The sequence below is a fragment of the Capra hircus genome, chromosome 21 (assembly GCF_001704415.2).
Source record: "Capra hircus breed San Clemente chromosome 21, ASM170441v1, whole genome shotgun sequence".
Lineage (NCBI taxonomy): Eukaryota > Metazoa > Chordata > Mammalia > Artiodactyla > Bovidae > Capra > Capra hircus.
The window spans coordinates 66,454,478-66,473,889 of record NC_030828.1 but is presented as its reverse complement, the minus strand read 5'-3'; the positions used below and the strand labels follow the sequence as shown (position 1 = coordinate 66,473,889).

At 53.5% G+C, this 19,412-nt stretch overlaps 1 protein-coding gene across 7 annotated transcripts in view; it reads right to left on the bottom strand.

The window, feature by feature from the left end:
• TECPR2 (tectonin beta-propeller repeat containing 2) overlaps positions 1–19,412 on the bottom strand; it is a 100,695-nt gene that overhangs the window by 38,531 nt on the left and 42,752 nt on the right. For 4 of the 7 annotated variants that reach the window (XM_018066024.1, XM_018066025.1, XM_018066026.1 and 1 more), the window contains exons 6-15: positions 16,823–17,135; positions 14,880–15,012; positions 14,119–14,457; positions 12,048–13,006; positions 9,636–9,819; positions 7,468–7,641; positions 5,600–5,780; positions 4,245–4,386; positions 1,269–1,509; positions 495–584 (exon numbers count right to left, since the gene is read on the bottom strand). In XM_018066024.1, coding sequence (XP_017921513.1) covers positions 495–584; positions 1,269–1,509; positions 4,245–4,386; positions 5,600–5,780; positions 7,468–7,641; positions 9,636–9,819; positions 12,048–13,006; positions 14,119–14,457; positions 14,880–15,012; positions 16,823–17,135 — 2,756 coding nt within the window. The remainder of the gene's footprint in view (positions 1–494; positions 585–1,268; positions 1,510–4,244; positions 4,387–5,599; positions 5,781–7,467; positions 7,642–9,635; positions 9,820–12,047; positions 13,007–14,118; positions 14,458–14,879; positions 15,013–16,822; positions 17,136–19,412) is intronic. The other 3 variants (XM_018066028.1, XM_018066029.1, XM_018066030.1) reach the window with 3 other exon arrangements.

Below are 19,412 nucleotides of genomic sequence, written 5' to 3'. Positions count from 1 at the left end.
GCCGCTCCCTCTGAACCACAGACTCGTGGCATCGTCTCGTTGGACTCGGCACCATCCTGGGTAGACGCTTTGGCCACCAGCAGGGCCACCTGACTGCCCTGAGCTGCAGGTGGGGCTCTGAGTTCTAAGTGGAGTTGGGAGGCGTGCCTGCCAGGGGGACAATGGGTCTGAGGCCAGCAAGGTCTGTAAACGAGGATCACAGGGGAAATGGCCCAGCGCCCAGACAAGCCTGGTGCCGACTGGCCTGTGTTATGGCCCCAAGATATGCTGCTGGAGTACTGGGAGTACTGGCTGCCAGCCTCAACAGCCACACTGGAAGCGCCCGGCCGTTAGGAGGAGCCTCGCCTCCAGACTCCCTCAGCAGCCCACACCAGGCCCTTCTCTCCTGTCCAGCTTCGGGGGCCCTCGCCCGTGACACCACCACGGCCAGGCTCCCACCCCAACTTGACCACGTCAGACCATGGATTTAACCGTTCAATGGCACCCCAACCCACCTTCCTTGGTGGGGGCAGTGGATGCCAACACGAAGGCCCACTTCGTGGCAGAGGCAGTTCCCCGGGGAACAACATGATTCCAGTAAGTGCCTGGAAAGAATAAGGGAAGACTGTGTTAAAAAAAGAAGAACTTCAGAACGCTTCAGAACTTCAGTTCTAGGCCTCAATTGGTCTTCAAAACCCCTCACAGAAGAGGGGTTCTAGAGGGCCCTTAACGTTGGAGACCCAAGCCAGCACTGCGAGAGCCAGCCCAACAGGCAGAGACGCAGTCCTGCCTAGGGTGGGGGGAGGCCACCCAGGGGAGACGAGCTGGAGGAGACCCACTGAGCAGGGCTCACTCACAGAAATGAAGGCTCAGCTGGCATGTGAGCACTTACGCCTGCGTTTACAGATCTCGCCCGAGCCTCGCGTCTCCCACAGGGCAGTAATTTTCCCTCTTGGAAACAGACTATTCTCTCATTAGACTCTAAGTATGGGAGGAGTTTTTCATGTAAATGGAAACTGCTGACATAAAAACAAGCTCCACGTGCTCTCCTTATATCCTACGACATTCCTAGTGGAAACTGACGACACACCAAGTAGACACTGGTGTCCAAGTTGTAGTAACGACAGACAAAAAAGAGGACACTGATCAAGAGCACAGAGAACGCCTCCATCACACACTTCATACCACTGGCACTAAACGATCTTTCCAAGCGGAGATCTTAGAGCCATACTTTAAAAGCCGACTCTAAGTGGAGCTGCCCACCAAGCTGACCGAAGTAATTCACCCACCGATGAGACTCCCTCGAGCGACATGGAATTCGTTCTTGCCCGAGGAGATCCAGACACCACTGTTGTTGACGCCCAGCAGGCTTGGCTGGCACTGCAGCTGCTGGGACCAGAACGCCGTGCGGAGCCTGTCCGCCACCTTCTCCACGGGTACCTGGGCCGCCGTGGCCACCGAGTGCGTGGCACGGATGACGGTCTGGAACAGGCTGCACTGGTCGAACACCACGTAGTCCGTGACGCTCACCTGGAGGGAGGCAGGCAGGCGCCCTGCTCTCAGTGCAGTCACAAGCGCCTTCTGTATGTGCACGGCCCGAGAGCTAAGGCCCCGCCCACCTGCACGCGCGCTAGTGTGAGGACTGGGGACAGGTGTGGGGACAGTCCCGCCGCTGAGTGCGATTACCCCTGAGGGGTCGATCGGGGGGATGCTAACGTCTGCCTTCAGTTTACATACTTTTCTACTGCACGCACCTCTCACGAGCATGCATTCCTAAATATCACCCTGCCACATCCCGGAAGTCTTTTATTCTAAATCAGTGAGAAAGGATTATTTTGTTTTGAAATTTAGGAATTTCCAAAGGACAACCGGTATAATACTTAGAATCATTACACGGTTTTTAAAAAGGTAGTGTAGGTAGAGTGATGGAACAATTCGTGACCTAACAGGAAAATAAACGTGTTAGTCGCTCAGCGGTGTGCGACTCTGCAACCCCATGGACTGTAGACCGCCAGGCTCCTCTGTCCACAGGATTCTTCAAGCAAGAACACTGGGGTGGGGGCTTCCCTGGGGGCTCAGTGGTAAAGAATCAGCCTCCCAATGCAGGAAGCCTGGTTTTGAGCCCTGATCCAGGAAGAACCTGCATGCCTCAGAGCCAGCTAGGCCCGTGCGCCACAGCTACTGAGCCCGTGCTCTGGAGCCTTGAAGCTGCGACCACTGAGGCCTGCGTGCCGAGAACCCGCGTTCCACGACAAGAGAAGCCAGTGCGCGGAGAAACCTGCTCTCTGCGGCGGGAGAAAAGCCAGCGCGGCACTGAAGACCCGGTACAACCAGGGGAATGCTGGCGTGGGTGCCGCACCTCTCGGGGCCTTCCCGGCCCAGGGGCTGAACCCCGTCTCCTGCTCTGCAGGCAGAGGCGCTCCCACCTGAGCCACCAGGAGGCCCTGACCTCACCGGCACTGCCAGTGACTACGCCGGAGCAGCAGCACAGACTGGACCTGTCCTGGACGTGCGGAGCACAGCCGGGCTCAGGTTCTAGACGCGCTTTTCTCACTTTCCCGAAAGAGGCCTTTCTCCAGGCTGTCTAAGGAGACCTCTCCTTGCTGGGCAGCTCTGGTTGCTGGAAAGCTCTCTGTCCACCCTGGTGGATTTAATTACAGAGAATGTCACGGCCCCACTCTTAGGACGGCCTCGTGCAGGCCACACTCCGAGGTCATGCACAACAAAATGCTGAGAGACGTGAACTCACTCCCGACAGGGAATCGCACGTGTAATAAACAGCACAGATGCAGCAGGAGCAATGGAGTCGGCACTGCACTCCGCGTGGGCGCACAGCCCCCCTCACGGCAACGGAGCCCGGGCTGACTGCGCGTTGCGGTTTGCACTGAGGTTCAAGCAAATGGCGTTTGTTAGCTGCAGAGCCTGTGGCCTCTTTCTCTCTTATGGGCAGAGCGCATGCCAGCTTGGCCAGGCAGACTCTACCAGAGTCCACAGGAGGCCGGCAGAGCCTGGGGACCACCGCCCTTCCTTGTGGGGTACGGCGCCAGGCCACACGGAAAGCCTGGGACACATTCAGTCCTAGCACCCAGGCCTGGCCGATAAGCAAGATGCAAGTTAAAAAAAAAAGAATGGTTTAACAGCCAAACATAATGCTGACTCGAGCACTAGAGAGAATCAGTCCTGCAGTGACTAACGCAGCTCTGCTTCCAAATGCCCCAGAGATGACTGTCAAATCCCTCTGAAGATGATGTTCTGAACACTACGATAAAATGGTATCTAGCTTTCTTTAGGCTACTTAAACACAGAATTTTGTACATATACGCATTTTGTGTGTGTGTGTAAAACCATATGATACAGTTACAAATACACAGACTATTTCTGAATCATTTGTGTAACTTTTCAAATAGCACCTGGCATATCAAATCAGAGTCATAGAGCAAACACGACTTCCTCTTCCACACGCTCATCTGAAAGGCCTAAGAGCGGCCGGTGGAAGACCTGCCCTCGACGAGGCAGGCCTGAGGGGCAGCGCCTGACCCAGTGGGGCCCGCAAAGGAAGAGCCACTGCGCGCCTCACGGCCCCACCGCCCTGCTGGGGACTGCGGGCGACTCGTTTACGCTGAATGTTGCCAGAGGGGTAAAGAGAGCTTAATTATACCATCCTATTTGTCAGTGTTTACTTTTCTGGGAACAATTCTCCTTTTCTTTGTTGAAATACCATTTATTTACAGGCCTTCTGTACAAGCAGGGATAGTGAGTTTTAATTGTGATTGGGTTTCTCACACCTATTATCTAATCTCTTTTCTTAGTACATTCTTTCAGAGTTAAATATTAGTATTACCTAGGTCTTCAAATGGATGTCACTAGGATTATTTAGCGTGTAATATCAAATTTCTAAATAACACCAAAATTTAAAATAAATAAACAAAGCCTGCATATTTAGGCAGAAAGAGCTGTCCAAGTCACTTCCTGTGAGAAAAGCCCTGACATTCCTAACGTGCTCAGATGGAGACTCAGGGGCGAAGACTCTGCCTGCAGTGCAGGAGATGTGGGTTCGATCCCTGGGTCAAGAGGGCCCCCTGGAGAAGGAGTGGAAACCCACTCCAGTATCCTGCGAAGAGTCAGACATGACTGAGCACACACAGCTCATCAAACAGCAAAAGTGAACACTGTTGGTCTAACCCAAGCTCCCCGAACTCCGCAAGAAAAGGGAGGGGCGCTGCGTGGGGGGCGCCCTGGCGCGGACCCTGGAGCTGAACACCTACTTGCCACCAGTGGTCGTCGTCTCCTTGGGGCTTCTTGGAAACGATGCCAGTCCGGAACCACAGGTTTCCTCGGATGTCCAGGGCCCACAGGCTCTGCTGGTCCCCGAGGGTTATACAGACGGGCTCCAAAGCCTGCCGCTCACTGGAAACAAGGACAACAGCGTGGTGTCAGCACCCAGGTTCTTGGCCCCCAGCGTGTCTGGGAAACTGACATCAAGTGTCTGGGGTGGGGGGCCTCGGTGTGGGACAAGAGATGAGCCCCACCCGCAAGTCCCAAGGAAGGAAGCTTGAGTTCAGAGTTCAACGGCTGTGCAGTCTGCACCGTTCAGACGTGTGGCGGGACCTGAAGGACACACTGCAGGCCCAGGACAGTGGGGAACACTCCTTAGAGAAAGCGACCCGGGAAGAAGCACAGGTGCCTGAGGGACACCAGGCCTGTGCGGTCCAGCGCCCAGCCCTGCCTCCACCAATTAAGTGAGCAGAACCTGCCAGTGCCAGGCTGTGCGGGGCAGCGGCAGCCTGGCAGACCTGCCCTCTCAGCGGGCAACACCCTCCCTCTGCCGTCCAGTCGTCCCCGCCAGTGTCAGGGATTAGCTGCGGTCCCCCAAGCACAGCGCCTCCCTGACCTCTGCAGGGGAGCCGGGGCACCCCCGTGAGGCGTGTCCCTGTCCAGCTCAGTACCATCTACATCAACGGGCGGTGGTTCCCCCAGACGGGAGCTCTGTGAGGCCAGGGCAGGTCACGTTCACACTCAGCCCAGCACCACCCCCGGCTCTCAACAGCAGCTCGCTCAAGTTTCCTGGGATGCTAAACTCAAACCAAGACTATCCTAACTTTTCTAAGGACTACTGATAATTTCATGCTAGAAAAATGACCTGACAGTAATTCTGCAAGGAAAATTTTGACTGGTAGAAAGCAACCAAATAAACTGTAATTCATGGATAATTTCAGCTGACAAGGAGGATAATAAATGAAAATATTTGGCTTAGTCATCTGAGACTCTAAACAGAAACTTTCTGATGCTGGGCAGTTCTGCAGAAAGACCACCACGAGAGAACTGTGAACATGTGGGGCTCAAGGTCAGACACAAATGCTGCTCAAGGGTAGAAGCATTTTTAAAACCGAACTCTGACCCAACGTCCAGCCTGCCAGTCAGAGGGAGGCACAGGGTGCCTTCAAGGCCAGGCTGCTGGCATTGACTCTGACAATCCCAGAGAACACCACGACCTTGGAAACCTTCAGGGAACCAGCTCTGCCTGGGAGAGGCTCACATGGGTCCCTTAAGGGGTGTCAAGCTGACAAAGACCAGACAGGGACAAGGAGGACACAGACAGTGTCTGCCCCTGCGCGCATACCTGACGATGTCGCACTTCCAGAGCTCCCCCTCGGGGCAGAAGCTGCTCACTCCCTCCCGGTACAGGAGGGCTCGCTGCTCCGTAAGCGCCCACACCACACTGTTGCGGGCAGTGACCTGGGACAGCGGGAACGGACAGTCGACCTTCACGGCTCTAGCGCAGGGGCGATCCACGCTGAGACCTGCCGGGGAGGGCGGAAAGACCCCAGAGACACACCTTCAGGATTTCACTCCCCATTCTCATCCTGTTGCTGGCTTATTTTTCTTTTCTGGTATTCTGTTATTATAGCCTTTCCTTTCATAGTAAGTGTTTTCTCTTTTTAAGGTTTAGTCAACCTAAGATGGTTAAATTGTACTTAAATATAACGTCCATCTGAAGTGTTTTTGGATGCTCTTTGGAAACTGGAATAACAACAATTCAGGACCTTCTAGTGTCCCCAAGTAGCTAAACAAGTTCTGAAAGAACACGAAAGCCCAACACAGGAGAGCAGCCAGACCCGAGCCAGGAGGGCCCCGGCCCAGAGCTGGAGCGCAGACACCCTCCGCCCTCAGTGGCCATGGCCCTCGGAGATTCTGCAAGTCCTGTCTCAGGAGCCCTGAGGCCACTCCTAAGGGAGCTGGCAGAGCAGCTGCTACCTGAAGCCCGTACCTGCAGCCTTGGCCTGTAGCCGGGCCTCTGCCCTCCCCAGCGTGTCCCTACTCATCACCCAGGCGCCCCTCGGTATCACAGTCCTTGGGCTGCACTCCTTCCTCGGACTCAACACGGTGGGAATCACCTACACGACTTCTTTTTTTTTTTTTCACGACTTCTTACCTTACTAATCCTCAGGCCAAACCCGGAGCCTCTAACCCGGTAGCTCTGGGTGGGTCAGAGTTGGGCTGAAATCACTGCCCAGGTGATTTCTAAGGCCCTCCTCATCCCCAGGCCAGAGTGCCCTCTTTCCCCAGCAGGAATGATATTCAGATGCCTCTGGAAGTTGGACGTGCCTGTCTTCCCAGCTATTTTTCACTTTCAAGGAAGCCATGGAAACAGGCTGGAGAGACTGGTGGGCACACGGGCCCGAAGCTGGCAGGGCTGCCCTCTGGGCTGAGGCAGGAGCTGCTGGTACGCTGGCGCCCCACACCCGAGAGCAAGCCAGGTATGGAGGGCTTCCAGTCCCAGAGCTGTCCCTGGCTGACTGTTTCCAACAGAGACAGAAACATCCTCTTGGAAGCAGCAGTATTAAATGGTCAAAAGACTGATCTTTACGTAAATCCAACAGGGCCTCTTGACAAGCGAAAAAGAGCTCCTGCCCTGTACTCATTTCCAGGTACTGCTAAACCATGTTGCTTTTGGAAACCCATATCCCATTTTGCTGACAGTACATAAACACTGACTCTCATTACAGTTTATTTTTAATAAACAAGTCCCACTGAGTCTCTTCCAACAGCTAAAGGTTTCCCTCAGGGCAGTTTCCTAGGACAAGATAAACTGCTATTTGGAGCAGATTATTTCTCGTTGTTTTTTCCTGACCCATGTGTAAATAAGGATACGGAAGCAGGGCTTTGACCGGGCTGAAAATACTTAATCATGAGTTAAAGGGAAAAATGATTCTAATGTCATTTCTCTGTTACTCTTTCCTCTTCAGATTTGATACCACAGGAAAAGGGACATGCAATAGTTACCCCTATAAGATTCAAAATAATTTTATTAATTCCTGCCGTAAATATGTCCTGGGCTGAATGTGAGTGAATAGCAGAAAGCTGGTAATAGATTTCAATGGCAAATACTCTTTCCGGAAATGTTTTAACTTAGATTCACATCCAGCCCCTCCGTCACCGCCTCCAAGCACATTGCCACCAAAGTGCAGTCACCCCGGGGGCAGCCACCTGTCTGCAGGTACAGGTCCCCGTTGGTCCTGATGATCCAGGCCGTGTCGTCGCTCAGGGCCACAAACACCGCCTGGGGCAGAGCTTCGTACCAGTGGCGTTTCCCCTTGATGGTCACTTTTCCGCACGCAAAGGCTCGGTTAGACTTCTGTTCAATCTTCCAGAGAAGGGCGCCTGCGGAAATAAAAATTCTATCCACGGGCCAATGGACACTGAGAACTCTTACCTGCTAAGCTCCCTTCTGGGCGCTGCGGGCAAACAATTTCTCCAACGCACCCTCTTTGCTGCTACGCCGGCCGGGGAAGGGCAGTGCTGAGGCGCGAGCCCCTGGGCCCCCTCAGCCGCCACCTCATGTGTGAAAGGGGATCAGTGGCAGCACGCAGGCCGTCAGGAAGGCAGGAGGGGAGATCGCCTCAAGGACACAGCACACAGGGCGGGCGTCAGGGGCCCACACCACGTGGGAGAGGGGCAGCGCTGCCAGGTGTGCTGGGAGAGGACCCGGATGGCCATCCTGAGGCATAGTGCGTGTCCCAGGAAAGAGAGCACCTGAAGGGACTCAGAGGGACAGGGTGAATTCTGGACCAGCCAAAAGGATACGGTGCAGGAAAAGGGTGCATCTGAGCTGGGCTGTCCCTTTTTCCACTTAGAAAAGGGTTCTATTAAACAGAAGACGGGGAGGTAAGGAGGAAAGGCAGACAGGAAGCCCGTCTATGGAGACGGAGGCAAGGTGTAACAAACCACCAGCATCACCAAGAGCGCACAGGCTGGACAGAGGGTCCGAACGAGGCGCAGACGGAGGAGAGGCAGCTGGCCCAGCCCGCAGCCCCGAGTGCCCACCCTGGTCGGGGCCCTGCAGGACGGCTCAGCCAGAGCACCAACCTGGTGGAGACAGAGCTCCCACTGGAGTGGTGAGGGTGTGAATGGTGTGTAGACACAAAGTAATTCACAGAATCAGGAAAGAACCAACGTTTATAACCGGCTGGGGAGATGAACCCAAAGGTAAATGAGAGGGAAAGGGTTAAAGTGCACAACTATATAAAGTCAGCTAATGGAAACAGATTATCTAGTCCCTAAGGAAAAATATTTTTCAAACAGGCCAAAGATGGAAGAAAACCCTGAACAAACTAGCAGTTTACATAGTGACAAAGGCCAGGGGAGTCGGAGGGAGTCTCTAACAGACGTCACAGGCTCAGTTTTGTCTGCCTTCCATTCTGATGCTCTAACCAACTAGCTGCTACTGCTGCTGCTAAGTCGCTTCAGTAGTGTCCGACTCTGTGCGACCCCATAGACAGCAGCCCACCAGGCTCCCCCGTCCCTGGGATTCTCCAGGCAAGAACACTGGAGTGGGTTGCCATTTCCTTCTCCAATGCATGAAAGCGAAAAGTGGAAGTGAAGTCGCTCAGTCGTGTCTGACTCTTCGCGACCCCATGCACTGCAGCCCACCAGGCTCCCCCGTCCCTGGGATTCTCCAGGCGAGAGCACTGGAGTGGCTGCCATCGCCTTCTCCAGACAAACCAGCTACAACCAGGGAAATACACGTACACACTTTTGTTCTATTCCCTCCCCAAACAGGTAAAGCAGCCAACAGTTTGACAGACACAAGATTCTGTACAGATGCGGGTGGGGGTAGACCCTCACCCAGGAAGTGTCTGTCCCAGCCCACTGACAACGGCCTGATCACGGCCTGAAGGACTGAATGCGTTTTCTTTTCACAGCCCAGGAGTAGCTTGTTCACCCAAAGATGTATGTAGCTCATTAAAAAATAATTTCTAAGAAAGAAACCAAATATTTCAAATTTATCCAACATATCCATGGGCCCATCTTCATTAGTTCAGTTGCTTTAAAGCAACACTAAGAAACGTGAACACATTTATTCTTATGAAAAATTTGTATGTTACTATTTCTTTAAAAAAAAAGCCCTCAAAATTCAAACTATTTGCATAACAAAAGTATATTCCTGTGTTAGCACTGCAATTAATTAAAAAACTAATAACTGAACGGCATTTGCACAATTTTTAGTTGATGTCAAATGAAGCAGTCCACGTCCCATGGCAAAAAGCCCTTAAACCTGCAGGAAAGGCCAAGGTCTGCTGAGTGGATGGTCCCGAGTGCCTGGGTGGCTGCGTGGGGTGGGGAGGGGGCTGGGCGCAGGGAACCAGGGGGCGAACCTGAGGGCGAGACTGCCACCTGCTGGACGGCATCTTCGAACTTCTGCCAGCGCAGCCCAGCGCCCGGCAATGCACTGCAGAACAGGCTGCCTTTGTAGTCCAGGCACCAGAGGTACTTCTCGGAGACTGCCAAGCTGAGGATGCCGTGGCCGGGCCCGGAGTAGCCCATCCAGCTTTCTGCAAACTGACAAGGACAGAGCCTGCTGAGTCGGCGATAGAAGACACAGCTGCACGTGGCACACCCAGCAATCCGAGAAGTGCACCAGCATTAAAGTCGCGGAGCTGAAAGGGCTGTGTACGTGCCAGTGTGTGTGTGTGTCTGCAAAAGGCCCTCTGAGCAGCCATGCGGAGACCGGCCCGGCTGTCTCTGGACCAGCTCTAACAGAAACACTGTGAGACGGGAGCTGCTGTCCCTGCAAGGACCCCACCACATCCCTGGATAAACACTTTCTCGTAGATACTGAAACCCCTTCCCTAACCCGGGGCTCACACCGACATTCTGCAGGTACACCTCACTTCCCACTTGAACGCAGCCTGGCCTCTGTGCGTCTAATCGTTACAGGAGAAACGGCACTGCCACTGCCTTTGTTTTCTCACGGTACGGTTTTGAGTTCTGCTCCAGTCACCACAGGTGGCCCACCCTGTGGTTGATGGACACCTGGCCAGGACACCGCCTGACTGGAGTTTGGAGACTAAGGTTTAGCTGCGAGGAGTCTTTCAAAAAGCAAAGCTGAATAAAGCGTGTGCTTTAAAAGTTTGCCAAGACTACAAAAGAAACCCATGTATTTGCACAATTAGCCACACGAGGACGTTCACTGCTCCATAGAGCATGATGCCTAATTCTTCTCAGCTGGCCCTGCTCCCAGGACATGCCTTAGCTGTGCCCTCGAAGCCCACCAAATGTGGCTTTCAGATGGCTGGGCTGGGTGAAGGCAGGTGAGGTCCTCACAGTGCTAGGGGCCCTCTCACCAGGGACTTTCTAAAACTCTGCCCAGAAGCCCAATCGTGCAGGCCAGAGCTGCCCGGCTAATGCCGGGGTGGGTGGGGGCCCTGTGACCACCCCCTCTCCGCCTTATGCTCATCACCAGCACCCAAGTCCTGCTCCACTGCGAGGCTCTGCAGACTGTCTGGCTCCTCCCTGACTCAGACTCTGGGACCCAGGACTGTCCGTCACAGGCACTGTAGCATCCCAGCGCCAGATGCAGACCTTGGCAGCCGAAGGCACTCAAGAAAGGACACACACACAGAAAACCGCGGGAAAAGGCCCGCTCTCTTAAAGCAAGTAAGAGCGACGTTTTGCTTTCAAGGCAGGACAGACAGCACTGAAGTCTGAGGGGACCCTGGGGCCACCCTGGCCCCACCTGCTACGTGACCCGGTGAAGCCAACAAAGTGTCTGAGTCTCCACTTCCTCCTATGAAATGGGAGCACCTAGCTTGTGGTTTTTGTTTCCAGAGAAGTAAACGAATTGAATTTGTGAAGTGCTGAGCGTGGCACCTGACCCCTGTGGGTGCTGCCGTGCCTCGGCGGGACAGAGGTTCCAGAGGCACCTGGGGACAGCGCGTGTGGCTATAGGTTCCCCCGCAGGCCACATCTCACAGCCACACCACAAGAAGAGTTGCAATATACACAGCTTTGAACCCAAACACATCTAACGATAATTACTTGCTGGGCTTCCCTGTAAAGAATCCACCTGCCAGCAAAGGAGACATGGGTTTGATCCCTGATCCGGGAAGATCCCACGCACCAAGGAACAACTAAGCCCAAGCGGCACAGCTACTGAGCCTGCGCTTTAGGGACCCAGACCACCGAGCCTGCACTCCAGAGCCCGGGGGGCCCAGACCACCGAGCCTGCGCTCCAGAGCCCGGGATGCACAGACCACTGAGCCTGCACTCTAGAGCCTGGGGACCCAGACTACTGCAGCTCTTGCGCCTGGAGCCCAGGGTCATCCGTGCCCCGCTGTCTCAGGTCCCACAGGGACCAGCTCCCTTCTATGCCCGTCACACCTTGGCACCGATGTTGAGTCAAAGAGATTCACATCTGAGGAGAGGGGGTCGGGGACTGTCGGCCTCCAGCCTGCTCCATGCCTTCTCCTCCACGAGGGGATGGGCCTCTGCCCACTGGGTTCCTGGAGTGGCCCCAGGCCAACCCAGCCACTCTCCAGGATGATGAACACTAAGTGCCCATGCTGGGCTGGCCCTCCCGGGTCAGAAGCAACGGTGAGAGGCCGCTCTTGTTGGTTACTGTTTGGGAAGGACAGGTCAGCAGGAGCCCAAGCCACTTCAGATCCCTGTGCTGGAGACCCCTCAAATCTGGGCCTCCAACATTTGGCTTACAGGGTTGACAGTGGGAGTGTAACTTCTTCCCAGTGTCAGTTTGCCAGTGACTTCCCTTAAGGAAGGAGCCCTCGTACCTGATCGGCCTTGAGCAGCCCAGGGTCGTCCGTGCCCAGCTGCCTCAGGTCCTGCAGGGAGCGGCCCCCTCCCAGCTCTGTCACGCTCGTCTCCGAGGACGAAGAGGGCAGCCCGTGGCCGTAGATGTCCTCCTCATCACTGGATGTCAGCACCTGGTCCCGTGGGGGCTGCTCCTGGGCGCTGGCGGCCGAGGCCGAGGCCAAGGGAGGTGGTCGTCCTCCTCCTCCCAGGTCATGCTCGGAAGCGACGACCGCTGTCTGGCCCGTGTCAGCGTCAGGAGCAGCGCACCGGGGACTCGGGCTGAGGTGGCGGGGGGCTCCCATGTGCATCAGGAAGCCCTGCTCTTCGGGGGGCTCCTCAGCCCTGCCTTCGTCAGCCGTGGCCCCCAGAAGGCGCTGCTCTGCACTGGGGGCCCAGCTGAGGCGGGAAGGCTCCGGCGCCAAGTCCAAGAGGCAGGCTTCTGAGAAAGCGCCTGGGGGGCCATCAGGCTGCACAGCCCCATCCCCCCGGGCCTCTGCCGCGCTGCCCAGCCCACTGTCCGCAGGACAAGGCTCCCCCTCAAGCTCCACGATGTCCTCAGTGTCCTCTGCGCGCTCTGTCGGACACCAGGAGGAGCTCCCCGCCCCACCGGGGGGCTCTGTCTCGCCCTCGCCGTCGCCCAGGGGACTTTCAGTTCTCCCCTCGGCTCCTCCATTCAGCAGGTCGGGGGCGGGCAGGGGCACCTCCAGGACACTGAAAGCCTCGGGGTCGCTATACTCCGGCAGCACACCGCCGGCCTCCCCGCTGAGACTGCTCTCCTGGTCAGGAGACCCTGTGCTGAACTGGTCCACGACGCTGCCCAAGCTGGAGGCTGCAGACGGCAGGTCCGTACTCACAGACTGGGGGCTGTCCCCAGGACACTCATGGCCGGGGGTCGACTCAAGTGAGCTGGGCCCCGCGGTGCTGCTCCCACCTTCTACTAGAAACAAGAATGGTTAAGATTAGGCAGGACGCCACACAAGCGGCAAGACGCGAGTTAAGAAACAAAAACTTGGCCTAAGGAAAAAAGCATCTTAAATGAAGGAGCTGTAATTGGTGAAGAATAAATCTCTCAAGTACAAAGTATCCCAATGCAGGGGTGTTTTAAATGGATGCAGATACTGTACACGTGACGGGCTCTGAGGCTTCCTTCAATAAATGTTAACTGAGCAAAAACAAAGGAACAAATGGATCCCAGAACAATTTTTTAAAGTTATCAAAATATTAAGGCATCTGATAACATTCTCCTTCAATACTGCAGCGATGTTTAGTAGAGAGGCTCAACAGGCATCAAGGAGTAAGTAATAAGTTAAAAAAATTTCCATGTTAAATCCCGTATCTGGGACTTCCCTGGTGGTAGGTTAAGAATCCACCTACCAAAGCAGGGGATGTGGGTTTGATCCCTGGTCCGGGAAGATCCCACGTGCTGCTGGGCAACTAAGCCCATGAGCCACGATTGAAGGCCGAGCTCTGGAGCCTGTGAGCCGTGATGACAAGCCTCTGCAAGAAGCGGCCCGTGTGACACAACCCCCACTCACTGCCACCAGAAAACCCTGGGTGTGGCACCAAAGACCCAGTGCAGCCAAAAGTAAGCAATTAAAAAAATATCCCATATCTGGGGACTTCCCTGGCAATTTAGTGGTTAGGACTCTGTGAGTTCACTGCCAAGGACATGGGTTCATACCTTGGTTGGGGAACTAAGATCTCACAAGCCCCACAGGATGGCCAAAAAAAAAAAAAAAATCCCGTATCTGATGACACACCCAACACTAAACATAAACTGATGCATCTGAAGATTTCCACAGCTTTCCTTCCAAGTCCACAGACTCTCTGGTCCGACAGATGATATACATGAATAAACCAAAATTTTAACTTAAGTATTGGAAGTATATCACTTTGTGTTAAATACTGGATAAAGCTTTCACAGTGAAACTCCTCCGAGGAGGACAGACGCTGCTGCCTGTGCTCTCGGCAAGCAGCCCCCGCCCGCCAGGCTGGTGAGAGGCCCCACGCGGCGGGAGGGGGCCCCAGGCGCTCTGCCGCGGAAGGTACCTGTCTTCCTCGTCCTTTTCTTCTTTTTCACTCTGAGAGGCTTCACCACGAGCTCCTGGTCGAAGTCCTCCGAGCTGATCACGCTGAACCTCTTTGAGGTGAGTGGGCCGCCCCTGCCCAGCTCGGGGGCTGCCTGTGGCCCAGAGCCACTGTCCGTGGAGTTGAGTGAGCTGCTCCTGCTCCTGGGCTGGCTGGCCATGGAGCTGGCCACCGAAGAGCCCCGCAGCCTCGTCTCGGAAGGCGTGGCCGCTGGCAGCTTCTCCGCATGTGGCCCGTGGACTTGCTCTGTGCATGCCGATGTCTCCAGACCGTCCCACACTGGTAAAGAAGCTGGTTTTACTGTGGTTATCGGAGGAAAAGATGATGTGCTCTTATTATTAAGGGTAAAACACGTGTCCCAGGTGACAGACTTCAATGTTCGAAAGTCTTATGCATCAATCCCACAGGCTGGGTCAGAGCATCAGACGGAGATTAGTCAGGCGGGTGCCGAGTTCCCCTTCCTATCCACTCAACCCCCAACCCTCCAGACCCACAGAAACGATTCCAGCAAATGTGAGACCCTGACTGAAAGTAGGTGATCTTCAAGAAAAGTATCATAAACTGTTTTTTAAGAATCAAAAGAAACCCTCTAAATAACTCGTTTAAAGCTACAATCACTTAATGAGTAAATAAAAGTGGTAAGTTTTCTACATTATAAACTTTAATTACATACATTTTATAACAAAGTTTTGTAACAAATACATTTTATAATAAATACAAACCGATTGATGCTAGTCCTTCAGGCCTGCTTGAAATTCGTATAATGTTCCTGTCTCCCTTTAAGAAAAATATTTCATTTTCTGTGCAGGAAACAGACACGATATCACCTGATCCTTCCAAACCAGCAATTGTAGCCTGTCCAGAAAAAGAAAATCACAAAACCAGGCAATGGTAATAGCTCAATCTGTACAGGCACGTGCTGGAGTCCAAAGAAGTCAAGTAACTGCTGTTTGCTGCCATGACTTTCTGAAACTTGGGAGTAATTCAACCCAAAGTGAGGGAGTACCCGACAGATGGTAACTGAGTACCCGTCAGTACCTTTCTGGGACCGAGCTTGCAGTCTCTCCCCGCCCCCAGCCACACTCTCCACTGGCCCCGGTTGTGCTATCGTGCCCACCCTGCAGCAGGTGCATCCACTGGCCCGTCCGGACCCTGGCCCTGACCCCATGACGCCACGCCCCCCACTCGGATTCTCTCCCTGGCCCTTGGTCACTGGGAGTTTCAACTTGATTCAGATGCCACCTCCTTGGGAAGAGTCCCTGACAAGCTGGCCTTCCTCAGCAATGCCCAGGACTCTCAGAGCTCACAGCCCTTTACACAAACCCCCTCCCGGCCCGTCTCTCCTGGGCTGGATGTGTGCTGGCCGGTCTAGGGCCCCTACCATGTGGATTCCCGCGGGAGAGGCCAGACGGGCACTGCGAGTTGCAGTTGTGAATGAATGAGGAGGGAGACAGGACTCCTCCAACGCCATCTGAAAGCCGTCAGCACCCAAAACACAGGACAACCCTGAGCCCTCACTGACCGAAAAACATTCTTGCTTCCCAGTCAACAGCAAATAGGAGACTAGCTCAATGCAGAGGAGAAAATGGGTCTAAGTCCTCTGTTAATTCTTAGGTAACCCTGACAGTGGTCTGAAAGCTTCCCACCGTGCTGCCACGTTCAGACTGTGCATGCCCCGCCTCTCTGGCTCCACTCCTCCACCCACAAAATGAAGCTAATTATACCTACTGGAGAAAGCTTTGGGTAAGTGTTCAGAAGAGAGGAACTGATGTATAATTATAGTATACCTTGACCCCACCAACTAATAAGCGCACATTAAGTTCAAAGAGGACCCAAAGAAAAAAGAAAAGCTGTGTTCTCTAGACCCGGGAAAGAATACAGAAGTGTCTTTCAAACGTTCTTTAAGAAGAGAAACTCAGGGCTAAAAGGCACCTTGGTGATTCCCTAGGCCAACTCACCCGTCCCTGCCCCATGTCGCAACAAAGACTTAGTGCAACTAAAAATAAATTTTTAAAACAAAGAATATATCGAAACTGAACAGTTTAAAAAAAAATCCTAAAGCAATCTCTATTGGCAATAATCTCATCACCTACTTTAAACAGAAATTGTTTCCAACCATGATTTAATAGTGCTGGAAAGATGTCCAAATACATCATCAAGTAAAGTGGGGGGAAAACAGCAAAACGAAGTAGCTCCACTCGGGAAAAGAAATAAGGGTAAAAGAAGAGGGTAGAAAGCAAGCTAGAGAAGGGGCCCCCTGCCTCGCTCAGCCTCACCCTGGGGAAACCCTGGGGAGTGGGCCCCTGTCTCACTCTTTCTGTTAATGTTTGAGTTTTGATCTCATTTCATTATGCTCACGGTAATTTGGTAGCCATAAAACACATGATCCAAAGAAATTATAAAGAACAAATTTACTTTTCTGCTTAAACAAAACACATACACACACACACACTTTCTTAGCAGGGGATAGGACTACAAATATCTAAAGCAAATATTTTTTCAAATCTACAAAACTAACCAAACCTTCACCTGGTTTCCGTTACCAGCTCAATGGAAAAGGCAACACACAGGACCCAGGCTGTTCCACCCTCTGAGAGGAAGCAGAAGGCCTGTACACACCCTCCTGCCTCTAGACACAAAGGTGCAGTACCATCCCTTTGCTCACCTGGTTGACGGTATCCAGGAGGTAAATACTATATTCATTCCAACTCAACACCCAGCCTTCCTGGAAGAAGCACGACACGAGCCCCAGGTGCTTCTCAGGTGAGCTGCACCCTCCGCGCTCGGCCGAGTCCAGGCGCGGGTAAAGCTCGAAAGGCTTGACTCCTCCGGCGAAGACATCTTTTAGGATAAACGTGGCCTGGACAGTCCCGTGGATGTCGGCCTTCCACAGCCGGAGCCCAGGCCGGGACGCGTACAAGGTTAGATCACTTTGCTTACAGAGTCCTGGTATAAAGCAGGCACCAAACTTCCCAGTGCTGAGATGACAAGGAAAAAAGGAGGGAAGAAAGAGAGAGACATGGACTGATTCACAGTGCTAGCTGTCAACCCCTCATTTTAAGTCCAAAAGGAATTTCTGGACTAAGCCAGAACGAGATTGATTCTTTTTCAAACCCTTTTCTACAGTGTGTGTTTTGGTTACGCGAACCGCTGGTCTACCCCGAGCCCACAAAGGACACGGCCTCTGCCTGCACCCCCTACAGCAGCCTCAGAAGTGTGCACCCCACGGAGCACGCGTCCCAGTTACACACACCGAGCCACAGCCCCGTGAGGCTGGAGTCAAGACTCCTGTACTAGAGAAGAGGACGCAGCGGCAGGAGGAGAGAGGCCCAGGGCCGAGCAGCTCCCCTGCTCTCAAAGTCTGCTCCTTCCGACGCCTGCTGCTGGGTTCACCCAGCACCCCAGGGAACGAGCTTCAGGCCCAGAACTGGGGCAGCCCTTTCAGAACTTCTCTTAAACCCACAATTTCCATTCTGACCCTCAGGCGTGGTGGGTTTTCTGGTTTTCCTATGCTTAGTACCATGAAATAGCTAAAACAAACAAATGAAATGTACACCCAGGAACCTGTCCCTCAACTTTGGAAGTAAAGCCAACAGCTGCATCGTTGATGTTCTCCTGCTCCAAAGGTCCCTGCCCCTCCAGGCCCCAGGTGTGAGTCCTACCCTGAATTCTGTGTTCATTACTCCGCTGCTTCTATCAACACTTTAACCACATGCCTATGCATTCCTAAACGCTACATACTTGGTACAGACACACTTTTGTCTGTCATTTGTACTACAAAGTACGATGCTATTTGTAGTCTCTTGCAACTTGCTTGGAGAAGGAAATGGCAACCTACTTCAGTATTCTTGCCTGGAGAATCCCATGGACGGAGGAGCCTGGTGGGCTACAGTCCATGGGGGTCACAGAGTCGGACACGACTGAGCGACTTAACTTTCACTTTAACCTAATAATTCTGAGATTTATCCTTGTTGAAAAAAGTGCTAAGGCTCATTCATTTTCACTGCTATACAGGACTCAGGTTGATGGGTGTTTGAATTATTCCCACTTTTTCATTTTGAATCGTGCTCACCATGAGCATGTCTGCACATAACCTCCCGGTACACAGGTCTGACAGTTCGTCACGGACATTTCAGAGTGGACTGCTGGACTGTCACGTGACTGCCGTGTGGCTGATTAAGAGCAGATTCAGGTCAGGAAGACAATTTCAACTTTTCCCTCTGTGTTTACACCAGCCTCACTCCCATCAGCAACCTGGGAGTTCTCACTGCTCCACACCTCTGCCGAACCCCCATGTCTCCCAGGGTTCAAACAGTAAGAGTTCAGTTTAACCCTAAGTCCTCTGATTCTCTGTCAGAAGTGCTTCCCCGATTCTGAACAGCAGAAGGCATTGTGGCTTGTTTTTAATACTTACTTGGCCGCACTAGGCTTCAGTGCAGCATGTGGGATCTCTGATCTTCATTCAGAGTCTCAGTCGTGTCACGCGGGATCTAGTTCCCTGACCAAGGGCTGAACCCAGGCCCCCTTCGTCGGGAGTGCAGAGTCTCAGCCCCGGGGCAACAGCGAGGTCCCACAGCCCTGCCACTCACTCCATGCCGTGGACCTCAGCTCCCTCATCTGTAAACCAGGAATAACAACTCCTACCTCAAAGGCTGATGTGAGGCTGAATGACAATCCGTGAAGATGACAAGCAATGCTGGTGACTCTGTAGGCCCCCCAGACGCTCACCTGCCTCTGCCGTCGCGCTCCTGTGGGTGCCGGGCCCCACCTCACCCTCAGCCTGCACAGCAGCACCTGGCTCCCAGGGCGGCGTCCCAGCGCCCACCAGGCAAACTCAGCTGGGTGCTTCTCTGCGGTCCAGCATCTCACTGCATCCCTCTGGAGAGGGTCCATGGAGGACACAATGTCAATTCGACTCTGAAGTGAAGACTGTCAGACTAATCCATTAGTGACACCGTGGGTCATTCCTGGACAACTCCACGGTCAGCACGGGGGTGATTACTGCCTCTGGTGATTTGTTCTGGTAAGGTTCTCAATAGAGACGCCCACAAGAGTTCCAGTAGGACAGCCCATAACCTCTTCTTCCTGCCTTTCCTGTCAATTTCTATTTCGTGATCCAATTTTCAAACCAAAGTATTTTCCTTCTACTAATAAGTTCTCTTAAAAATCTGTCACTTCAGGTGGGGTGACTAAAGCCTCCATCTTAGTCGACATTCAGTGAGCTCCCGCACCACGCGAGGAGCTGTGGTGCAAGC